Source organism: Manis javanica, chromosome 15, assembly GCF_040802235.1.
Source record: "Manis javanica isolate MJ-LG chromosome 15, MJ_LKY, whole genome shotgun sequence".
NCBI classification, from domain to species: domain Eukaryota; kingdom Metazoa; phylum Chordata; class Mammalia; order Pholidota; family Manidae; genus Manis; species Manis javanica.
In genome coordinates, this window is record NC_133170.1 from 37,696,268 (window position 1) to 37,714,805 (window position 18,538).

At 43.4% G+C, this 18,538-nt stretch overlaps 1 protein-coding gene across 1 annotated transcript in view; it reads right to left on the reverse strand.

The window, feature by feature from the left end:
• Nucleotides 1-17,878, reverse strand: part of NEK11 (NIMA related kinase 11) — a gene marked incomplete at its 5' end in the record, with an annotated part of 387,736 nt that extends 369,858 nt beyond the window's left edge. Inside the window, 1 exon segment of the mRNA XM_073222396.1 lies at nucleotides 17,685-17,878. Coding sequence (XP_073078497.1) covers nucleotides 17,685-17,878 — 194 coding nt within the window.
• Between the last annotated feature and the right edge of the window lie 660 nt (nucleotides 17,879-18,538).

Below are 18,538 nucleotides of genomic sequence, written 5' to 3' on the forward strand. Positions count from 1 at the left end.
CGGACGATCACGGTCAATGGCACTGCGATAGCTCAGGGAAGAGTGGCCCACCCCAGGGGGAACTTACCTAAAGGCCAGAGAGGAGTGGTGAGTGTGATGAGCCAGCACCGGAAAAAGAGGACTAGGGCAAGCTGCTGCTGGTGTTGGGGGAAGACGGCGCCCAGTTGGGGTGTCCCGTCTCCCGGGTTTCGGCACCAATGAAAGGAAAGGAGCGACACACAACAGCAATTCACCGGAGAGTTCCGCTTTATTAGGGAAAGGTACTGGGTTATGTAGGATGGGGCATAGGGTGATTGTGGTGTTACTTCTATGGGGCTGGTGGCTGTTGGCTAGGTGCTGGGATTGGGAGGGGGGCAAGAGGTGATTGGGTTTCAGGTGGCGCCGGCGGGAACCGAGGACCCCGAAAAGAAGCCGGAAGTTCACCATCTTACTGGTGGGGACCCTTCACTACTCATCCTAAAATATTTTATTTATTGATCATCTCTCATCAGATAAAAGCTTCCTGCTTCTTTCATGCTAACACATACAGCAGAGCAGCCTCAAGAAAATGTAAATAAATAATTTACACCAAAATGTCAACTTCATTACCACGGTTGAGATAAGTCAGAGGAACTGTGCACCCATTCGTTTTCTTCACTCTTTTCCTTCCTATCTCCCAAACTATAAATGTTGTAAGAAGGCTAGAAGCTCAGAGGCTTCAGTTTTTTCCAGAGTACTGGCAAATTCTAAAGTGAAGTCCAAGTTCAAATTTATCCTTTCCTGATTTACCTACAAAGAGCCTACACACAAGAGCCTCCAGAACATGAACTGTTTTAAAGAGATTTTAAAATGCCTTCATATTATTAGGGTCCAGGACTCCGCGGTTTCTCAGAGAACAAGACACATGGACACGGAGATGAAAATCTAAGCAAAGTCTTTATTCAGCCAGCAAGCTGGGGTCGTCAGCACCTCCCCTGACATGCAGGCCGAGTCTGAGCTGCCGACCCCCAAAGCAACTTTAGGTATGGTTTATATGGGATTTCTACAGTCATTGCACCAGAGCCTGCACATTACTCCAACTAATGAATTTGAAACACATTCTATACTTTGGCCAATAAAATTGGAACAGGGACACACCAGGTGCCTGACTTTTGCACAAGCATTCCTATGTGACTTATCATGTTTTGACCCCAGGGGGGTCGTTTACTTCTAGTTATCTAACTTAGGGCAGGGTCCAGGAATGTTAGCCTCACGCAGTTTCTACGAAAACTGGGTGGCTCAGTCCTGTTCCCTGCATTCCTCTATACATATTATTATCTTTCTTTAAAAGATTAAAGATTTTAAGGGGAAAAGACCTGATTACTACAATGAAAAATGGAAGAAAACTGTCTTCTGGCAGAGTAAAAGAAATCATTAGTTTCTCCCAAATTGCTTTCGTGACTCTCCACTTCATAAACCATTAGATCCCGTCAAACTAACTCAGCGCACTCAGAAAGTAACCCAAGTCCCCTGTCACAGACAGCCACTGGGGAGAACTCCTGGTCATGATACAGAAATAGGAGCCTTAATAAAAGTCCACAGAATGGGGTCAAAGTTGGACTCCTTAAATGTACTGATGTTTTCTTTAGAATAACACACAAGTGGGAGTAAGGATACATTAAAATGATCAAACAAGTCAGAAAATCCATAAATAGGTGTTAGTAGGTACAATATATAAACACGAGCTTTGCTGAAGGCTATCAGCTGTTAATAGCAGAAATTACTGCCACATTCTAAGTCACTGAAAGTTTATTTCAGATATAAAATCTATGCATTCTAGTAAGAACTACAACTCATTTTTAATTATTTTTTTGACACTGTCAGGCTATTATAATCAATTTATTAATTCTCTAAGAAGAAATAGTATTGTTTTTTATAAACAATGAAAGCTTATACAGAAAGGGAGGCTTTTTAGTTCATTCCTTACAATATTAAAATGAATTTCTCCATTTCTCAATGTATCACAAATAAGCTGAAAAATGGATGAAGTCTTTTTTCTAATTACAACTGAGCATCTCAGTAAATGTAGCATACTTCATAACTGGCCCAGATATGTTTCAACTGAACAGCACAGTGACTGAAGACGGTTCTTCATTAGTTTTTTAGTTGTACCAATGACAGAATGAATATGCTGAAGCAATCATTACATCAGATCTCTGACGGTGCTATAAGGCACAGTAGTTTTTTACTTCTACTTTAAAGAGAGTACCAAAATCTACATATCCAATAAGGAGCAAAATGATATCAAAGCCATACAATGGACTATTATGCAGGCATTTAAAATGATGCTTTTAATAGTATTCAATAACATGAGAAAACACTTCATATGTTAGTGCTTCCAAAAAAAGGTGCAGTTATATATACACTGAATGGAACTATTCTGCCACCCTTTTGCCTAGTTCATTGGTCCTCAAAGTATAGTCTTCAAGCCAGCATCACAGTTGTTAGCAATGCAAAATCTCAAGCCCCACGCCGACTTGCTTGTTCAGGAACTTTTGGAGTAGAGCCCAGCAATCAGCGTTTTAATAGGCCCTCCAGGCAATTCTGATGCCCAATGAAATGTGAAAATCACTGTCTAGTTCTCAGTTGTTATTCTGGTCTCTGGGAAACGTGGCCTCAGGCAGCCTTGCCTTGCCCCACCCACCCTGCCCACCTAGGTAGGTCTGCTGGTCTCCCAGCAGCCAGGACTCTCCTTTTGTAATAGTCACAGCAGCTTGTAGTTACCATACTTTTAGGATTACGCAATTAGTGTTTTTCTCTCCCACAAGACCAGATATTCTCAAACCTAGCTGCACATTCAAATCACCTGGTGTAAGACCCAATGGCCTTATTCCAGTCTGCGCTCCCCCCCAGTGAGGAGACGAAGGCCATGTCAGATGGATGCAACAAGCAAGAGGTTTATTATTCCAGCTAGCTGGGGTCCAAGTGTCTGCCTGGCGCAGCAGGTTTCAACAAGGACCCTGAGCACTCAGAGCCAAGGGTTTATATAGCATTTTCAAAGCACTTAACTCATAGTAATTTTCTACAGCTATACATTATTCTTGCAAGACATACATCCTGGGGTTAGGCAAGAGTAAGATAAGACCATTCCTCAATTGTCAGGGTGGTTCTGCACAAGCTTGGTATGTAGGATTAACTGACCAAGGTTAGCTGACCAAGGGTCACCGCTGCCTTATTCCGGTGTTCATGATTGATTAACTTGTTTTTCTAGGCCTTACCCAGTTCCTGTTTTTCTTTTTAAGTCACACACACTCAGAAAATGGCTTCTAGGCCCTTAAGATGGCTACTCTTATGCTAACCTATTTCTATTCTTACACTGGAAGCTCTCAAAAATCCAGTTGGGGCCCAATTAAAACTATGTTTGAGGGGTACAACTCAAACGTGTGAATGTTTACAATACTGTTAATTCTACTGTTCAGCCGAGGTTGAGAACGCAGAAGGGTGGGAGAACACTTTCACTCAGTGACCAGAAGAATGGTGAAGGAATGACTAAGAACTCGAGATCCCTGGAGAGCAGGAACCAGCAAATGATGATTGGTATTTGTTGAATGACTAAATGAGTTGTTGGATTTTTTTACTTGTATTTATTTTGCAGGTTTAAAAAAAAATCTTGCACATGGTACAAAATTCCAAATGTACAAAAAGAGGTCTGTGAGAAGTAAGTCCCCTTCACTCCTCATCCTTCACCTCTGAAGCAACCACTGTGACCAGTGCTGTATGTTCCCTTAGACGGCTGAATATTAGTCAGTGCATATAGGGAAGATCAGCAGGTGGTGACAGGATTATAGATTATTTTCCTGTTTTATGCACCCCTGAACTTTTTGTAAAATGTACCCACATTACTTTCAATATTGCAGAAGTAGGTACACTATGGGTAACTGTATGTATGTGCATCTAGAACTGTTCAGGAGATACACACTGGGTCTGAGGGCTCCCAGAAAAAAGTGGTCACTTGGAGTGTTTTTCTCTCTTATGAGGAAGAGTTCCTTTACCTGGCTTAAGCAAATAACTGTCTAATTGTTCTACCTACTTTGTTTTGGTTGTATTTTCACTTTTGATTAGATATTCAGCTTCTCCAGAACCTGTAGCAGAAAATGGTGGGAGGGCACATGAAAAAAGATACAATTCACTCTATGCTCTGAATTAAGAAGTGGCATGATGATTTACAGATTTATCTTGTCTGAATTTAGTTAACATAAGCCCCTCACCAAGACTGACCATGTCTAGGTATATTAAGATGAAAAGCTTAGGACTGGATCCTAATATGGTGGCTTAACCATGGTTCTGTCCTTCAAAGGCCTAGAGTCCCTCTTCTCCATCCCCATTGGTGATTATATCTCAACACAACACTTTGGAACTGGGCTATAAATGTGAGATGCTCTCAGGAAAAACTAAGCTAAGGAGAGCTATTTTGCTTTACAATTATGGTCCCAGACTGTTGTGGATTTTTATTATTGTTATTGCCCCTATAAGACTTTTCTCCTCCCTTAATGGTCTAAGACCACTTTCCTCTGCTGTCAGTGTGACTAATTCTAGCAGAAACTCTTAGCCGCCTCTCCTTGTTTCAGTGGCTGGGAAGGAAATTTACTGGTAAGGACTTTAAAAAAGGACCTAGTACAGACCCAAGAGCTTTCCTAGGAGTCAAAGGCCTGGACCTCAATGTGTAGACCTGAGGACATTTCTCTAAGAACTTGGCAGTCTTTCCTATTTAACTCCCAATACTCACTCATGCTATAGACATTTGATACTGGTAAGAAATACCCTGAGGAGCAAGAAAACATTTCCATGTTAACCATATTGACCATGTTTAGGCAAAGGCCAATGTGTACAGTTAACGGGGGGAAATACGTGGATATTCACATGAACAGGACCAAGGGGAAAGAAATGGAAGCTCTTAGATGCTGCACAGAGATTAGTAAAATAATGACCACATGTAGCTTCCAGCATCTCCAAGAACAGTCTGCCACATTCTAAGAGCAGTCTGCCACCCAGATGTGTAAGCATTCTATTTGCTGTTTCATGTATGTTAATTCTGGGAGCTCCTGAGAGCCACGCTTTATTTCCTGTCTTCGGCTTCCTCCCCGGTGCTCAATCTAAAGCAAAGACTTAATACATATATACTGTATTAAATACTATATACTGTATTAAATACTGAACAGCTGACAAACTAAGACTACAGCAGAAAATCAACTCTGCATAATAATGTCACTGAATATTAAGTTGATGAAAGTTATTTTGAAAAGACATAACCACCAAACAGTGCTTATAATTTGAATGTTGAAATGCACTGCAACTGTGGCCATAATTAATCATGTACAGTCATGTATCTTAGGGTAAACCTACTTCCTTAACATCGCTAATCTATTAAATTACATGCTGTATGCTGAGCCAAAGTAACTTCTTAGCTCATCAAAATCATGTGGGTTTGCTAAAAAAAAAATGCTTGACAGCTTAACACAAAAATATAAAATTATGAACAATAATTAGAACAATCTTTAGGAATAGAGTTAACATTATCGTAACCTCACATCAACTAGGCCAGAATTTCTATAATTATTTTTTATGAATATTGTTTTATTAATTCATGATGCAAAATATAATAAAAAACTTCTATCTCATTTACTACTCATTTTAATTTTATTCTACTGTAATAACTAAAAAAAAAGGAATGCCAAATATTTATGCCAAAAAAAACTCTCTCCAAATACACATTAATCAAGTGTAATGCTTGTGTTGGATTCCCCTGAGGAAGGCGCCGCCCCAAATCACTCACCAAAGACGTTTCTTGATGCAACAAGCAAGAGGAATTTATTCGGAAGCCAACTAGTTGGGGTCCAAGTCAGCCTGTCGCAGCAGGTCTCAACGAGGACCCCGAGCACACTAAGGCAGAAGGTTTTATAGTATTTTCAAAAGGGGTAAAATTTTCCATAATCACAATACAGAGTTTTTTCTATAGGCTCATAAATCTTTTGCTGGCGCCACATCCTGGGGTCTGATTAGATGAGATCACCTACGGAATGTCTAGGGTGGTTCTAGTAAGATAAGCTAGGCGTGTATGATTAACTGATTTACGGTTAGCTAACTAAAGGTCACTACAATTGACACAGAAAGGTCACTACAATTGACACAGGCTAACTAACTTGTTTTTCAAGATTCTAATGATTTTGCTTCTTCTGGGTTAGGGGGTGGTATTTAGGCCTTAAGATGGCTGTACTTATGCTAACTTTTGATTCTTCAGATCCTACACTTGTAGCTTTTGTTTTCAACTATTTTAATCGATAGTTAATGCGGGAAGTCAGTAAATATGTAAAGGGACCTGGTACTTCCACTGCAATTAAATTTCACAAATTCACAGGATATGAAAAAAATATCAGTGGTGGACTGGTGCCCCCAAGTGTCATAATGATGCATTGCAACACTGATGGAAAAGTTGGAAGCACCATGTATAACTTTCATTTTGTCAAGCTCTTTGATTAAATCTAAACATGCATATTATGTGAACCTAGATCCATGGGAGCTAGTAATAAGTGTCCTTCAGTCCAGCTAGAACTCATGGTTTACTGAAGTCACTCCTTTAACAAGGAAGACCAAAGGATAATCTGGTTTGTAAAGGAATTATACATTTATCTTATTATCTCAAAAGCTTAAGTGTGTATCTGCAAAACAATTCGAGATTTGCTCTGATCCAGTAAGGGAACAGGATTCATAACACAGAAATCTTTCTAAAAAGCATGAGTTTTCTACTCATCTCTAACATTAACTAGCTCCCTATATTGATGGCCTATATGCAAAACAAAATTTAAAACCTCATCTAGCCAAACTGCTTGGAGAATGAGTTGTGCTAATTAATGTGCTTTGCTCACAGGTTCAACTGTAAATGCTCTGGGGAAAGAATCTAAAAAAATATGAGTTCAGTTTCTTGTCTCTACGTGTATCGAACATAACAGGTGCTGAGTAGCTCTTAACCAGTTAAAAGGTCAACATTCTCAGGACCAATTTATTTTGGATAGCCAGTAAGTAATATAAGAATAGATGACAAGAGAATTGTTACCATCTCAAGAAAGATCTTTAAGACATTTTCAAAAATCACATGGCTGGTATCAGATTGCTTTGTTTGAGAGATTTTTCTCTCTTAAAAGTGAAATATAAAAGAAAAACTCCCATTTAATAGAGTTCTAATTGCAGTTTTATTAGGCTTCCTTTAATTATTCCTTTACTTTAAATTGTTTATAAATAAGATGAATCTCAACTGTTACTTAGTGATATATGTAAGGCAATGTGATATCTATATTTTATTTTATATTTTATACATACTTTACAAATAAATTCATTTATAAATATGCCTCATATGTACTTATATATTATATATATCCTTTACTATGCAAGATTTATTTATCTTGATATTTTATATTTATATATATACAGATACTGAATTTCACCTTTAATACAAATCCTATGAGATCTTGTTAGGGTCCAGGACTCTGGGGTTTCCCCAGAGAACAAGCCACGGACACGGAGATGTAAATCCAAGCAAAGTCTTTATTCAGCCAGCAAGCTGGGGCCGACAGCATCTCCCCTGACACGCAGGCCGAGTCCGAGCTGCCAACCTCTAGGCAACTTTAGGTATTGCTTATATAGGATTTTCACAGCCGTTACACCGAAGCCCGCACATTTCTACAACCAGTAATTTTAAAGCACATTCTATATTGTAACCAATGGGAAACATTGTAGCCTTTTTAGGGAACATGTCAGTTGCCCGACCGCTTCAATTGTTATCTCTTGCTTACCCAAGCATGTCTACGTGACTTATCACGGATTTTGTCCCCAGGCTGCTGCCCACTTCTAGTTATCTAACTTAAAGCAGGCGCATTTCTAAGCTTAGCCTCGGGTAGTTTATACAAAAACTGGGTGGCTCTCGCTCTAGGCAGTCAGGTTAAGTGTTATTAGTCCTTTCTCCTGACTCTCAATGTTCTCTGCCCTCCTTTACATTTCCCCCCTTTTCTAGATCAGACTAAGGAATCTTCCGCAGTGATATCTAGAGCTTGATATTTTTGGTGAAGGACCAGGAGTTGGACGGTGTCAAACTTCTCTTGCACAAACTTAAGCAGCTTGTTTATTATGCACGGGCTGATTGTAAGCAATAACAGCAGGATGACCAGTGGCCCCGCAACGGCCGAGAGGAGGGTAGCAAACCATGGCTTGTGGTTGAACCAAGACTCAAACCAGCTTTCGCTGCTTTCATATTCTTTACGCTGCCTCTCTAGATCTTTTTTTAGTTTGGCTAAGGAATCTCTGACTGCACCTGTCTTATCTACATAGAAACAGCACTCTTCTTTTAGGGCTGCGCATAGTCCACCTTCCTTTAAGAACAAGAGGTCCAGGCTCCTTCGGTTTTGTAGGACCACCTCTGACAAGGAGGTGAGGGATTGCTCCAGGTCTGATATTGACTGTCGGAGTTGTTCTAGGTCCCTGTCGACTGCCAGCCTCAGGGCTGTGAGCTCTTTTTCCCGAGTTACAAGGGCTGTGACCCCAGTGCCTGCCTCTGCTATCTCTAGGGAGAAGAGGGTCCCAATGGTCACGGCGGTAACAACCTCCATCTTCGGTGGGGGCTTGGCCTTTCTTCTCAATAAGAAAGGAGAGATTCATGAGAATGATAGATTAGGTGAGGTAGAATGGCCACCAGCACACAAAACTCACTGTTAGCATTGAACACAGAGGTGGATAGGGCCGGAGTGAGGCTTGTCTTTGAGCAGAGCCACCAGCCCGAGGAGGGTATAATCTACTTGTCCTGCTCTCACATGGTGTTATTATAGGAGGAGCATAACTGGCTCTGGGCCGCCGGGACTGTGCTTAGACATGTACCAGCGACTGAAACTTGAATGATCGTAAGTCCCCACGGTTTCCTGTCCCAGTAAGTGGGATGGGAGTTGCTGATAGTGTAGGAGCTATTCATCTCGATTGCCTCATAGAAGGGGGGTGAACTTGAGTAGCATAGCTAACAGGGATCGATGAGGGAGGAAGTGGTGTGGTTAAGGGTCTCTGCTACTGCCTGCACTATTTCTCACATAGGATTATCTAACTTGGAGGGAGTATCTAACCCTGGGACTATGCTATGTTCCGGGCTTGGAATTCTCCCACCCTCATAATATGCTCTGATCAGGGGCCAGATTTCCTGCTGCACTTTAGCAAGAGCTTGCAACACATTCAGATAGTCAGGGGCCGGGTCCTCTGCACCGGGAAGCTGCACTCGCCGAATTATGGGTGGAGGGGCCCCATACATTATATCAAATGGAGTTAAACCATGTACATAGGGGGAGTTCCGAGCGCAGAAGATGGCTAAGGGAAGGAGGGTCACCCAGTCCCCACCAGTCTCTAATACTAATTTAGAAAGGGTCTCTTTCAGGGTCTGATTCATTCTTTCTACCTGCCCAGAGCTTTGTGGGTTATAAGCACAATGTAACTTCCAATTTACTCCCAAAGCCAGGTCTAATCCTTGCAGGATTTTGCTAATGCAAACCAGGCCATTATCGGAACTTATGGCTTCAGGGATCTCATATCTGGGGATGATTTCTTCAATTAATTTTTTTGCTACTACCTGGCTGGTCTCGTGCTTGGTTGGAAAAGCCTCTACTCATCTAGAGAAGGTATTTACTCTAACTAGCAAATACTTATATCCATACTTCTCTGGTTTTACTTCGGTGAAGCCTATTTCCCAATTCCTCCCTGGAGCCCTCTCCCTTTCCTGGGTACCTGCCAGGTGCAGCTCTCTTGGGGCTGGTCTTAGCATTGCACAGCTACTGAATTCTTTCGTGGTCTGATGAGCTGCCTCATTCTGGTGGGGAAACACCAACTGCACAGACTGAAAAAGGCTGAGCAGCTTTTTCCAGCCTAGATGGGTGGACTTATGCAGATTAGCAAGCATGTACTGTCTTAATACTTCTGGCAGGATCAATCTATCTTCTTGGTCTCTACTCTAATTTCTTTCCCCAGACACTTCTCCCGATACTTGTTTCTTAATCTACTCAAGATTCTGGGGGGAATACTCAGGTTTGGGTGGCAGGGCGGGCAGTTCAGGTATGGGTATTTCGAGGGCTGCAAGTACAAGGGAGTCCAAGAGGGCTGCCCTCTTAGCTTCCGCATCAGCATGGTTGTTGCCGATGGCCTCAGGTGTCTTCTTTGATTGGTGGCCCAGTACATGTATAACTGCTACCGCTTTGGGTTTTTCGATAGCGGCTAATAGTCTTTGGACTTCTTGCAGATTCCTCAGTCCTTTCTCTTCCGCGGAACAGAATCTTCTTTCTCAGTAGATGGCACCGTGGACATGGACAGTGCCAAAGGCATACCTGCTATCTGTGTAGATGTTGGCCCGCTTGCCTTCTGCTCTTTCCAGGGCCTCAGCGAGAGCAATAAGTTCTGCCTTCTGTGCTGAGGTGCCGGGGGGCAGAGCTGCGCTCTAGACAACTTCTCCTTTGTGGGTTACTGCTGCTGCCCCTGCTCTCCTGACCCCCTCCTGCACAAAGCTGCTCCCATCTGTATACTAATTTAGCTCACAGTTTGGTAATGGTGTGTCTTTCAGGTCTGCTTGCACCTGGATAATTTTGGAAAGGATGTCTCTACAATCGTGGATGGGGGTTGACAAATCTGGGTCTGGCAGAAGGGTGGCAGGATTTAGGGTCACCAGGTCAGAGAAGGCAATTCAGGCAATTCGTGGAGAATCTAGTAGGAGCCCTTGGTAGTGGGTGAGTCTTGCATTTGTCATCCATTTTCCTGGAGGATGCCTGAGGATCCCCTCTACCGTATGTGGGGCTGTTACTCTCAGGTCCTGGCCAAAAGTCAGCTTATCTGCCTCTTTTACTAGTAGAGCGATGGTTGCTATGATACACAGACAAGGTGGCCAACCGGAGGCTACTGGGTCTAGCTGCTTGGACAAATAGGCCACAGGTCTCTTCTATGGGCCCAGCTGCTGAGCTAGGACTCTTTTAGCCACTCCTTTTCTTTCATCAACAAACAGGATGAAGAGTTTTTCCGGGTCTGGCAGAGATAGAGTGGGGGCTCGGAGGAAGGCTTCTATCAGTCTATCAAAGGCCTCCTGTTGTTCTTCATCCCATTTCCAGCCTGGCCCTTCTCTGGTTGCCTCATATAGCAGTCGGGCTATTTCGGTGTACCCTGGAATCCAGAGCCTGCAGAACCCGGCTGAGCCAAGAAATTCTATCACTCCCCGGGGTGAGGAAGGGATGGGGATAGTCAGGATAGTTTGTTTTATGGCCTGCGTTAGCCATCTGGCTCCATTAGATATTTTGTACCTCAGGTAGACCACTGACCTCTGACAGATGTGAGCTTTCTTGGCGCTGGCTCGATATCCCAGTTTGCCTAGTTTAGCCCGCAAGTTCCTCGTGGTTTCTTTGCACTCCTCGCAGGTTTCTGTGGCTAGCAACAGGTCATCTACATACTGCAGCGGCATCACGCAGGGCTGGCCCCTGTGAAAGGGCTCCAGGTCCTGGCTTAGGGCTTCATTAAATAAGGTGGGAGAGTTCTTGAAGCCCTGTGGCAGTCTAGTCCAGGTAAGCTGCCCTTTTCTTCCTCCCCCTGGCTCTTGCCACTCAAAAGCAAATGAAGGCTGACTAACTTCAGAGAGTGGGATACTGAAGAAGGCATCTTTCAGGTCCAAAGTAGTATACCACACATGTGAGGGTGGCAGGTGGCTGAGTAGGGTATAAGGGTTGGGCACTGTAGAGTGGATGTCTTCTACCCTCTCATTGACCTTTCATAAGTCCTGCACCAGTCTGTAATCTCTACTACTAGGCTTCCTTACCGGAAGCAGGGGCGTATTCCATGCAGATCAGCAGGTTTTAAGGATTCTTGTCTCCAACAGTCTGTGGATATGGGGTGCTATCTTTTTCCTAGCCTCTTCCGGCATTGGATACTGCTGGACTCAGATGGGTAGAGCCACAGCTTTGAGCTGAACAACCACTGGGGGTAGATGTTTAGTGAGACCAATCCCTCTGGTTTCGGCCCATGCAGAAGAGAACTTTTGCAACTAAGAGTCTATTTCTCTTTGGCCTTTTTTTTCTAGATCTGCCTGAAACAGACGATGTTCATCGGCCAGGGACAGAGTCAACACATGCGCCAGTCGTAGGGGCTGCCTTTCTTTGTCCATGATCTTTATCTCTTCGGGTTCAAAATGGATGCGCGCCTTGACCTTGGTTAGTAAGTCTCTGCCTAACAATGGTGCGGGGCTCTCAGGTACGACCAGAAATGAGTGAGAGACCTGATGCCTTCCTTGGTCCACTTTTCTCCTAGTGGTTCAGCCACATCTCTTGGATCCTGTCGCTCCCTGGACTATACTTGTGCGTCCTGGGTTCAGGGGACCATGGGCCTGGTTGAGAACTGAATATTGTGCCCTAGTATCTACTATGAACTCAATGGGAGTCCCCTCCATGCACAGGGTTACCCAGGACTCGGGGAGGGGTGTCAAGCCCTGTCCCCGTCAATTCCCCTCTCCTAGGTGCAGGGTCTTAACAGGGTTCCCTCCTCTTTGTTCCCTCCTTTTGGGGCATTCCCTCTTCTAATGCCCATATCTCTTACACAGGGCACATTGATCTCATCTTAGTCGGGGTTGGCGGGGTCCCATTCTTTGAGGTGGTCTAGCGCTTTCCTTCAACCCGGCCATGAATATCCTGGCCATCTCCTCCCTCTGCTTCTTGTTCTCTCTCTTCTGAAATTCTCTGTCTTCCTTCCTATTTTTCTCCTGCATTACCCATTTCTCTTTCCTCAGCCTTTCCTCTCTGTCTTCTGGAGTTTCTCTAGCATTGAAGACCTTCTCTGCTTGCTGCAGCATCTCTTTAATAGAGATCTCCCCCAGGTCCTCCCACTTGTGGAGTTTCCTCGGGATATCGGGGGCTGCCTGGTTGATGAATGAGAGGACTACAGCTGATCTATGTTCCTCTGCTTCTGGGTTTATGGGGGTATATTGCCTGTAAGCGTCAAACAGCCTTTCCAGATACGCGGCTGGGCTTTCCATTTCCCCCTGAACAATAGTTTTTACCTTAGCCAGGTTAGTGGGCTGTCTGGCGGCCGCCCAGAGACCGGTCATCAGCGTCTGGCGGTAGACCCGGAGATGCTCTCTACCTTCTGCAGTCCTGAAGTCCCAATCTGGGCACGTAAGTGGGAATGCCTCGTTGATGATGGGCTGGATGGAGGGTAGTGGGTCTTCCATTCTCTCTGAGGACATTTCTCTTGGCCTCATTGAGGATACGCTCTTGCTCTTCTGTCGTGAAGAGAGTGCGGAGCAATTGCTGGCAGTCATCCCATGTGGGACGATGGGTAAACATAATGGACTCCACCAGACCTGTAAGACACTTGGGGTCCTCCGAGAAGGGAGGGTTCTGAGTCTTCCAATTATAGAGGTCACTAGATGAAAAGGGCCAGTACTGATATTGTTGAGCTATGCCTGCACCGATGGCACGCACAGGCAGAACCAGCACTGCTCCTTCTGAGGTGGAGGAGGGAGCCTCCCCTTCTTGTTCCCTGGCCCCCCAAGGCCTTAACTGCATTCTTCCCACCCTCCCTGGCCTCTTGCCTTCTCTTACTGAAGAGTCTGGAGAAGCTGCAGCCACCTGGTCCCCACTGGGCTCTCTAACTTCATTTTCTACCCCCTCGGCAGCTTCACCCCCTCTCTCCCATGAAGCCGCATATGGGGGTGGCCGCTCAACCGACAGAAGGGGGTAGAGAGGAGAACTGTCAGGGAGGACAGGCGGCGCACTCGGGTTTTTGGCCCTGTGATCAGAGGGCTTTAAATTTTCCTGAGCAACTAGGGCAGAGGTCTTTAGTGGGTTGGGGTGAGGTTTCCCCACCGAAAAGGGCATCAGCCAGGATGGAGAATTCTTGGCTAGATTTTCCCAGACCAGGATATAGGGGAGTTGGTCAGGGTGGCCCCCAGGGTTTGGTCGGGAGATAATGTCTTTGACTTTGCCAATAAGGTCCAGGGAAAGAGACCCCTGGATTGGCTAGCCTACTCCAAAGGAAGGCCACTTGGCCGAGCAGAAGGTGTAGAGCTTACTTTTCTTGATGCCGAGGCCCAATTTAAGGCCCGTTCCTTGACCTTCGGGAAATGGGAAAGGATCAGACCTTTAGGAGTAACCTGAGTCTGGCCCATAGTGAAAAATACGAGGAAGGCAAAGGCGAAAGATAGAGATGCCACTCTAACAAGATGACTGGTGTATATGCTTGTGAACAGGTGCCTGTTGTTGCACAGTTTTTTCTTCTGCGGGGGATGCGAATTCATCTGGGATTCGCGGCTGTGACCCCTTATCCTGTCACGGGAGTCTTCTAGTGGCAGGCACCCTAATGGCTCTTAATTGCCTGACCCGTGCCCGCGGGGAATGATTTAGTGGCAGAAAGGAGGAACGGAAAGAACAGGAAAACCTTAGAATAGGGAAACTTACAATGAAAAGCGCAGAAAGAAATATAGACCGAAACCAAAACACAATAAAACAATCAATGATAACACTAAGCACACACACCACATCTGATCGCATTCGCTCGGACCGGTCCTTCTCTCACTCTGGTGCGCACCACACTCACCACTTTCAGGATCCTCAAAAACTCTCGTGATTCTCTCGAAAGGCATCCACTTGGACTGCCTCAGGGTGATGAGCTCGATTTCTTCCTCCTTGGGCATCAGGTTCCTGCCGATTGGACTTGCCTTCCTAAGGCTGAGTCACTCGGACCCTAGGGTCAGGATTGGTTACCTGGACTTCACCCAGGGTCACTAACCTGGGGGCCGGGACTACCAACCCGGACTTTCTCACTCGGGGTCACTAACCCGAGACCATACACGGGATGGCGACTCCCACTTTATAATGGATTTATGCAGACATGAGGGGGCGACCCTCGGATTATACTACCCCGTCCGGACAATTAGACCTTGCCTCCAGCCATCCTTTGTTCTCAGGGAAGCTGCTCGGATCCCGGACGAGCCCCCAGAATGTTAGGGTCCAGGACTCTGGGGTTTCCCCAGAGAACAAGCCACGGACACGGAGATGTAAATCCAAGCAAAGTCTTTATTCAGCCAGCAAGCTGGGGCCAATAGCACCTCCCCTAACACGCAGGCCGAGTCCGAGCTGCCGACCTCTAGGCAACTTTAGGTATTACTTATATAGGATTTTCACAGCCGTTACACCGAAGCCCACACATTTCTACAACCAGTAATTTTAAAGCACATTCTATATTGTAACCAATGGGAAACATTGTAGCCTTTTTAGGGAACATGTCAGTTGCCTGACCACTTCAACTGTTATCTCTTGCTTACCCAAGCATGTCTACGTGACTTATCACGGATTTTGTCCCCAGGCTGCTGCCCACTTCTAGTTATCTAACTTAAAGCAGGCGCATTTCTAAGCTTAGCCTCGGGTAGTTTATACAAAAACTGGGTGGCTCTCGCTCTAGGCAGTCAGGTTAAGTGTTATTAGTCCTTTTTCCTGACTCTAGATGCTCTCTGCCTTCCTTTACACTTATATCCATTTTGCAGATAAGAAAACTGAAGCTCAGATTAGGAACCAGCTATCCTTAACTTCACAATTTAAGAACAAGACTGGCTTTACTTCTTGAACTGTTCACCTCCAAAGCCTGAGGTCTTAACCATGACAATACACTGCCTTCCTTTTAGCATTCAAGGATTTTGTGAGGAAACCATATCCATGATTCTTCATGATTTTAGCAAAGAATTCTAAAATCAAATGTCTACAAAGGTAGGGATGTGGGAAGGCATGATACTGTTGGGTGTAAGAGACAGGAGTGGCAGGCATGTGGCTAACTGGAGCATGTAGGGTCTGTTTGAAGGGGGCAGCTGCTACCCAGGTCCAGCCATACTAGCTACACAGGCAGTGATGTTAACAAAAGTTACCAACTTTTGTGATTTTGTCAAGAGAAGATGAAATGCTCAATTTCTTTGAGAGCTGCCCACTTTTAAATACTGGCAACTTATTTAGATCTAAAAAGAAACACTATGGGGGCTAAACAAAACACATCTATTTGAAGGTCGGCAGTATGTAATATATTGTACAGATTCTGAAGAAAAATGTTTCCTTTCTGAGAGATTCTAGATTAGACGTTCTGGTATCAAATGATTTGTCAACTATCCTCAATACTGGATTCATTCCACACACCTAAGCTTCACTGGCCATCTTCAGCTCAAGTTACATGTTTTAAGATGTGACTTCAAGTCACAAGTTCAGGTACAGGAAGAGCCACTGACAAATCACTTCCCAACCAACCAGCAGCCTCTTTCCTCTCATTCTTATTCTCATTCTCTCTCTCTTCCCATTCACACACACACTACACATCACTACATCGTCTCAAATTTGGTCTTCATACATCTTACTTTACATCCTTTTAATCTACTTTCTAGACTTCCTGTGAATTCTCTTAAAACTCTTCATATTCCTCATTAGTTGAAGAAACCAAATGGTCATTACAGTGTGGTGTTCACAAGGGTCTCACTCGCAATGTTTCCTTAAAGGTTCTCTAGTAAATTTCAGAAATTTGACATTCTGTTCTAAACGCCTCAAAGACTACCTTTAGGATTTATGGGAAAAAAATTATTTTTGGTAGGAGTCATAAGGCATGTTTTAAGGGCACTAGAGAAGTGCCAGCACTGCCACTATCCTGTGTGTAGGAATTTATTGAAAACCATGAATTCTAGATAACCACTTTTTATAATTCTGGATATTGAGACCATTTAAAAGGTTGATTCTTAAAATAGTAGCATCAATAACATTTACCTTTATAAGTCCTATGACATAATATGTAGAAGTAGAAAAGAGTTTATCCCACTGATTTTAAATCACACTTACCTATCCAATGGGCAAAAGCTGGAAAAATTTAGAATACCCTCAAAAATCCCTGAATAAAAGGACAGATTATGGGATGGGAATCTTCTGGAGTTAAGGGTTGATTTCTTAGGTCATTCTTCCTTCTGCTTTCTCCTTCTCCTGTGTTTCTGAGGTACAAGTTTCTTATCCTAACTTCAGTTCCAACTAACTTTTCAGTGCAGCAAATTCAAACACTTTCAGCTAAAAATGAAGATTTATCCTTTTTGTAAGAGACCTATAGCATTAAGGATTTTTCTCTACCATCAAAGTTTATAGGGTCTAATCAAAATCAAAGTAAAGGAAGTAATAACAAGAGTGTCACTGATGTAAGCTAATTTTAGATGGGAGCCTGTTTGGTTTAAATATCTAATTTGAGGGCTGCATGACTACAGACTTCGAAAAACTCTTCCACAGAAAAAAGCCAAAGAAAAGACCACATTTTCTTTAGTAAAACCTATTCATCTCAAATGAGAATTACTATTCTAAAATTGCAGTCAGTATAAACAATTATTTTCTCATTCAAGAAGTCCCAATCAAGTTAAGTGCAAGCAGTATTGTAGTTATGATTCTGCTTTGCATGAAAATCTTATTTTCTCATCATCTACCCCATTTCCTTCTCTAGGTCATTTGAGTACTTTACTCACCTGCTGAAATGCCTTTACAAATCTTATCAGAAGACACTATCCAAGGATATTTTCTCTTACTAAATTCTTTCTTTAATGCATATTCTTAATCAGCTAAGAGCTGCACATAGGGCAGCCAACTCCAGATCTTTATGAAGTATTTTTTACTCACAATTCCTCTCCTTGTTTGGCTTCTTTGTCTGAAATCAGATAGACAGTTCCAAAACTTCCACTGCCAAGTTTCTGTTGAAGCGCGTATCTTCTTGCAATCAAGGTCTTTGGATAAGTAGAAATGGCTATTGATCCACTCACACACTTAGCAGCTTCTTGGAATTTCAGCACTGCTTCAAACAAGAAAGAACTGGTTTACTTATAGAAACTCAACATTCAAGTCTCCTGGGAGATGATCAGATTCATCCAAGTAGTGTGGGTCAATACCTTGAAGATGAAAAGTCCAGAGACAAGGTCTAAACGATGCTGCACTATTCCTAAAAAGAAGTGTAAATTTTTGACAGTGATACCTGCACCTTGATTAGTGGACTGAATGACACCATACTGGTTAATGATTTGAGAGAAAAATGTTAAAGGGTAGAAATACTGCAGATTCCAATAAAGGCAGTCTTTTCATGGGAAGAGAGCCTTTCCTCATAGGGAAGTTTGGCAAAATTGAGTTACAGTTAAGTTTTCCCAAAGTTCTGACATGAATATGTTTTCTAATCAACAATCAGTTTACAATTCATACTCACCACCTACTTTTTAAAGACGATCCAAATATAAGAACATTACCATTTCCCTAAATCTGTACATTGGCATCAAGCTTTGTGTAATCCTTTCTTCTGCTTTTTATCTATTTTGGTTAAACAAAGAGCAAGTTGGGATTAAACCAGAAACACCATGATGTTACTTTCCTTACATTTTTTTTTCTGTAGACTTTAAACCATGACATTTGCATTTATTGGAATAGATGTGAAGAGGATTCGGAATGGATTTTATTCCCATTCTAAGTATATTCTGACCCAGTTTCTG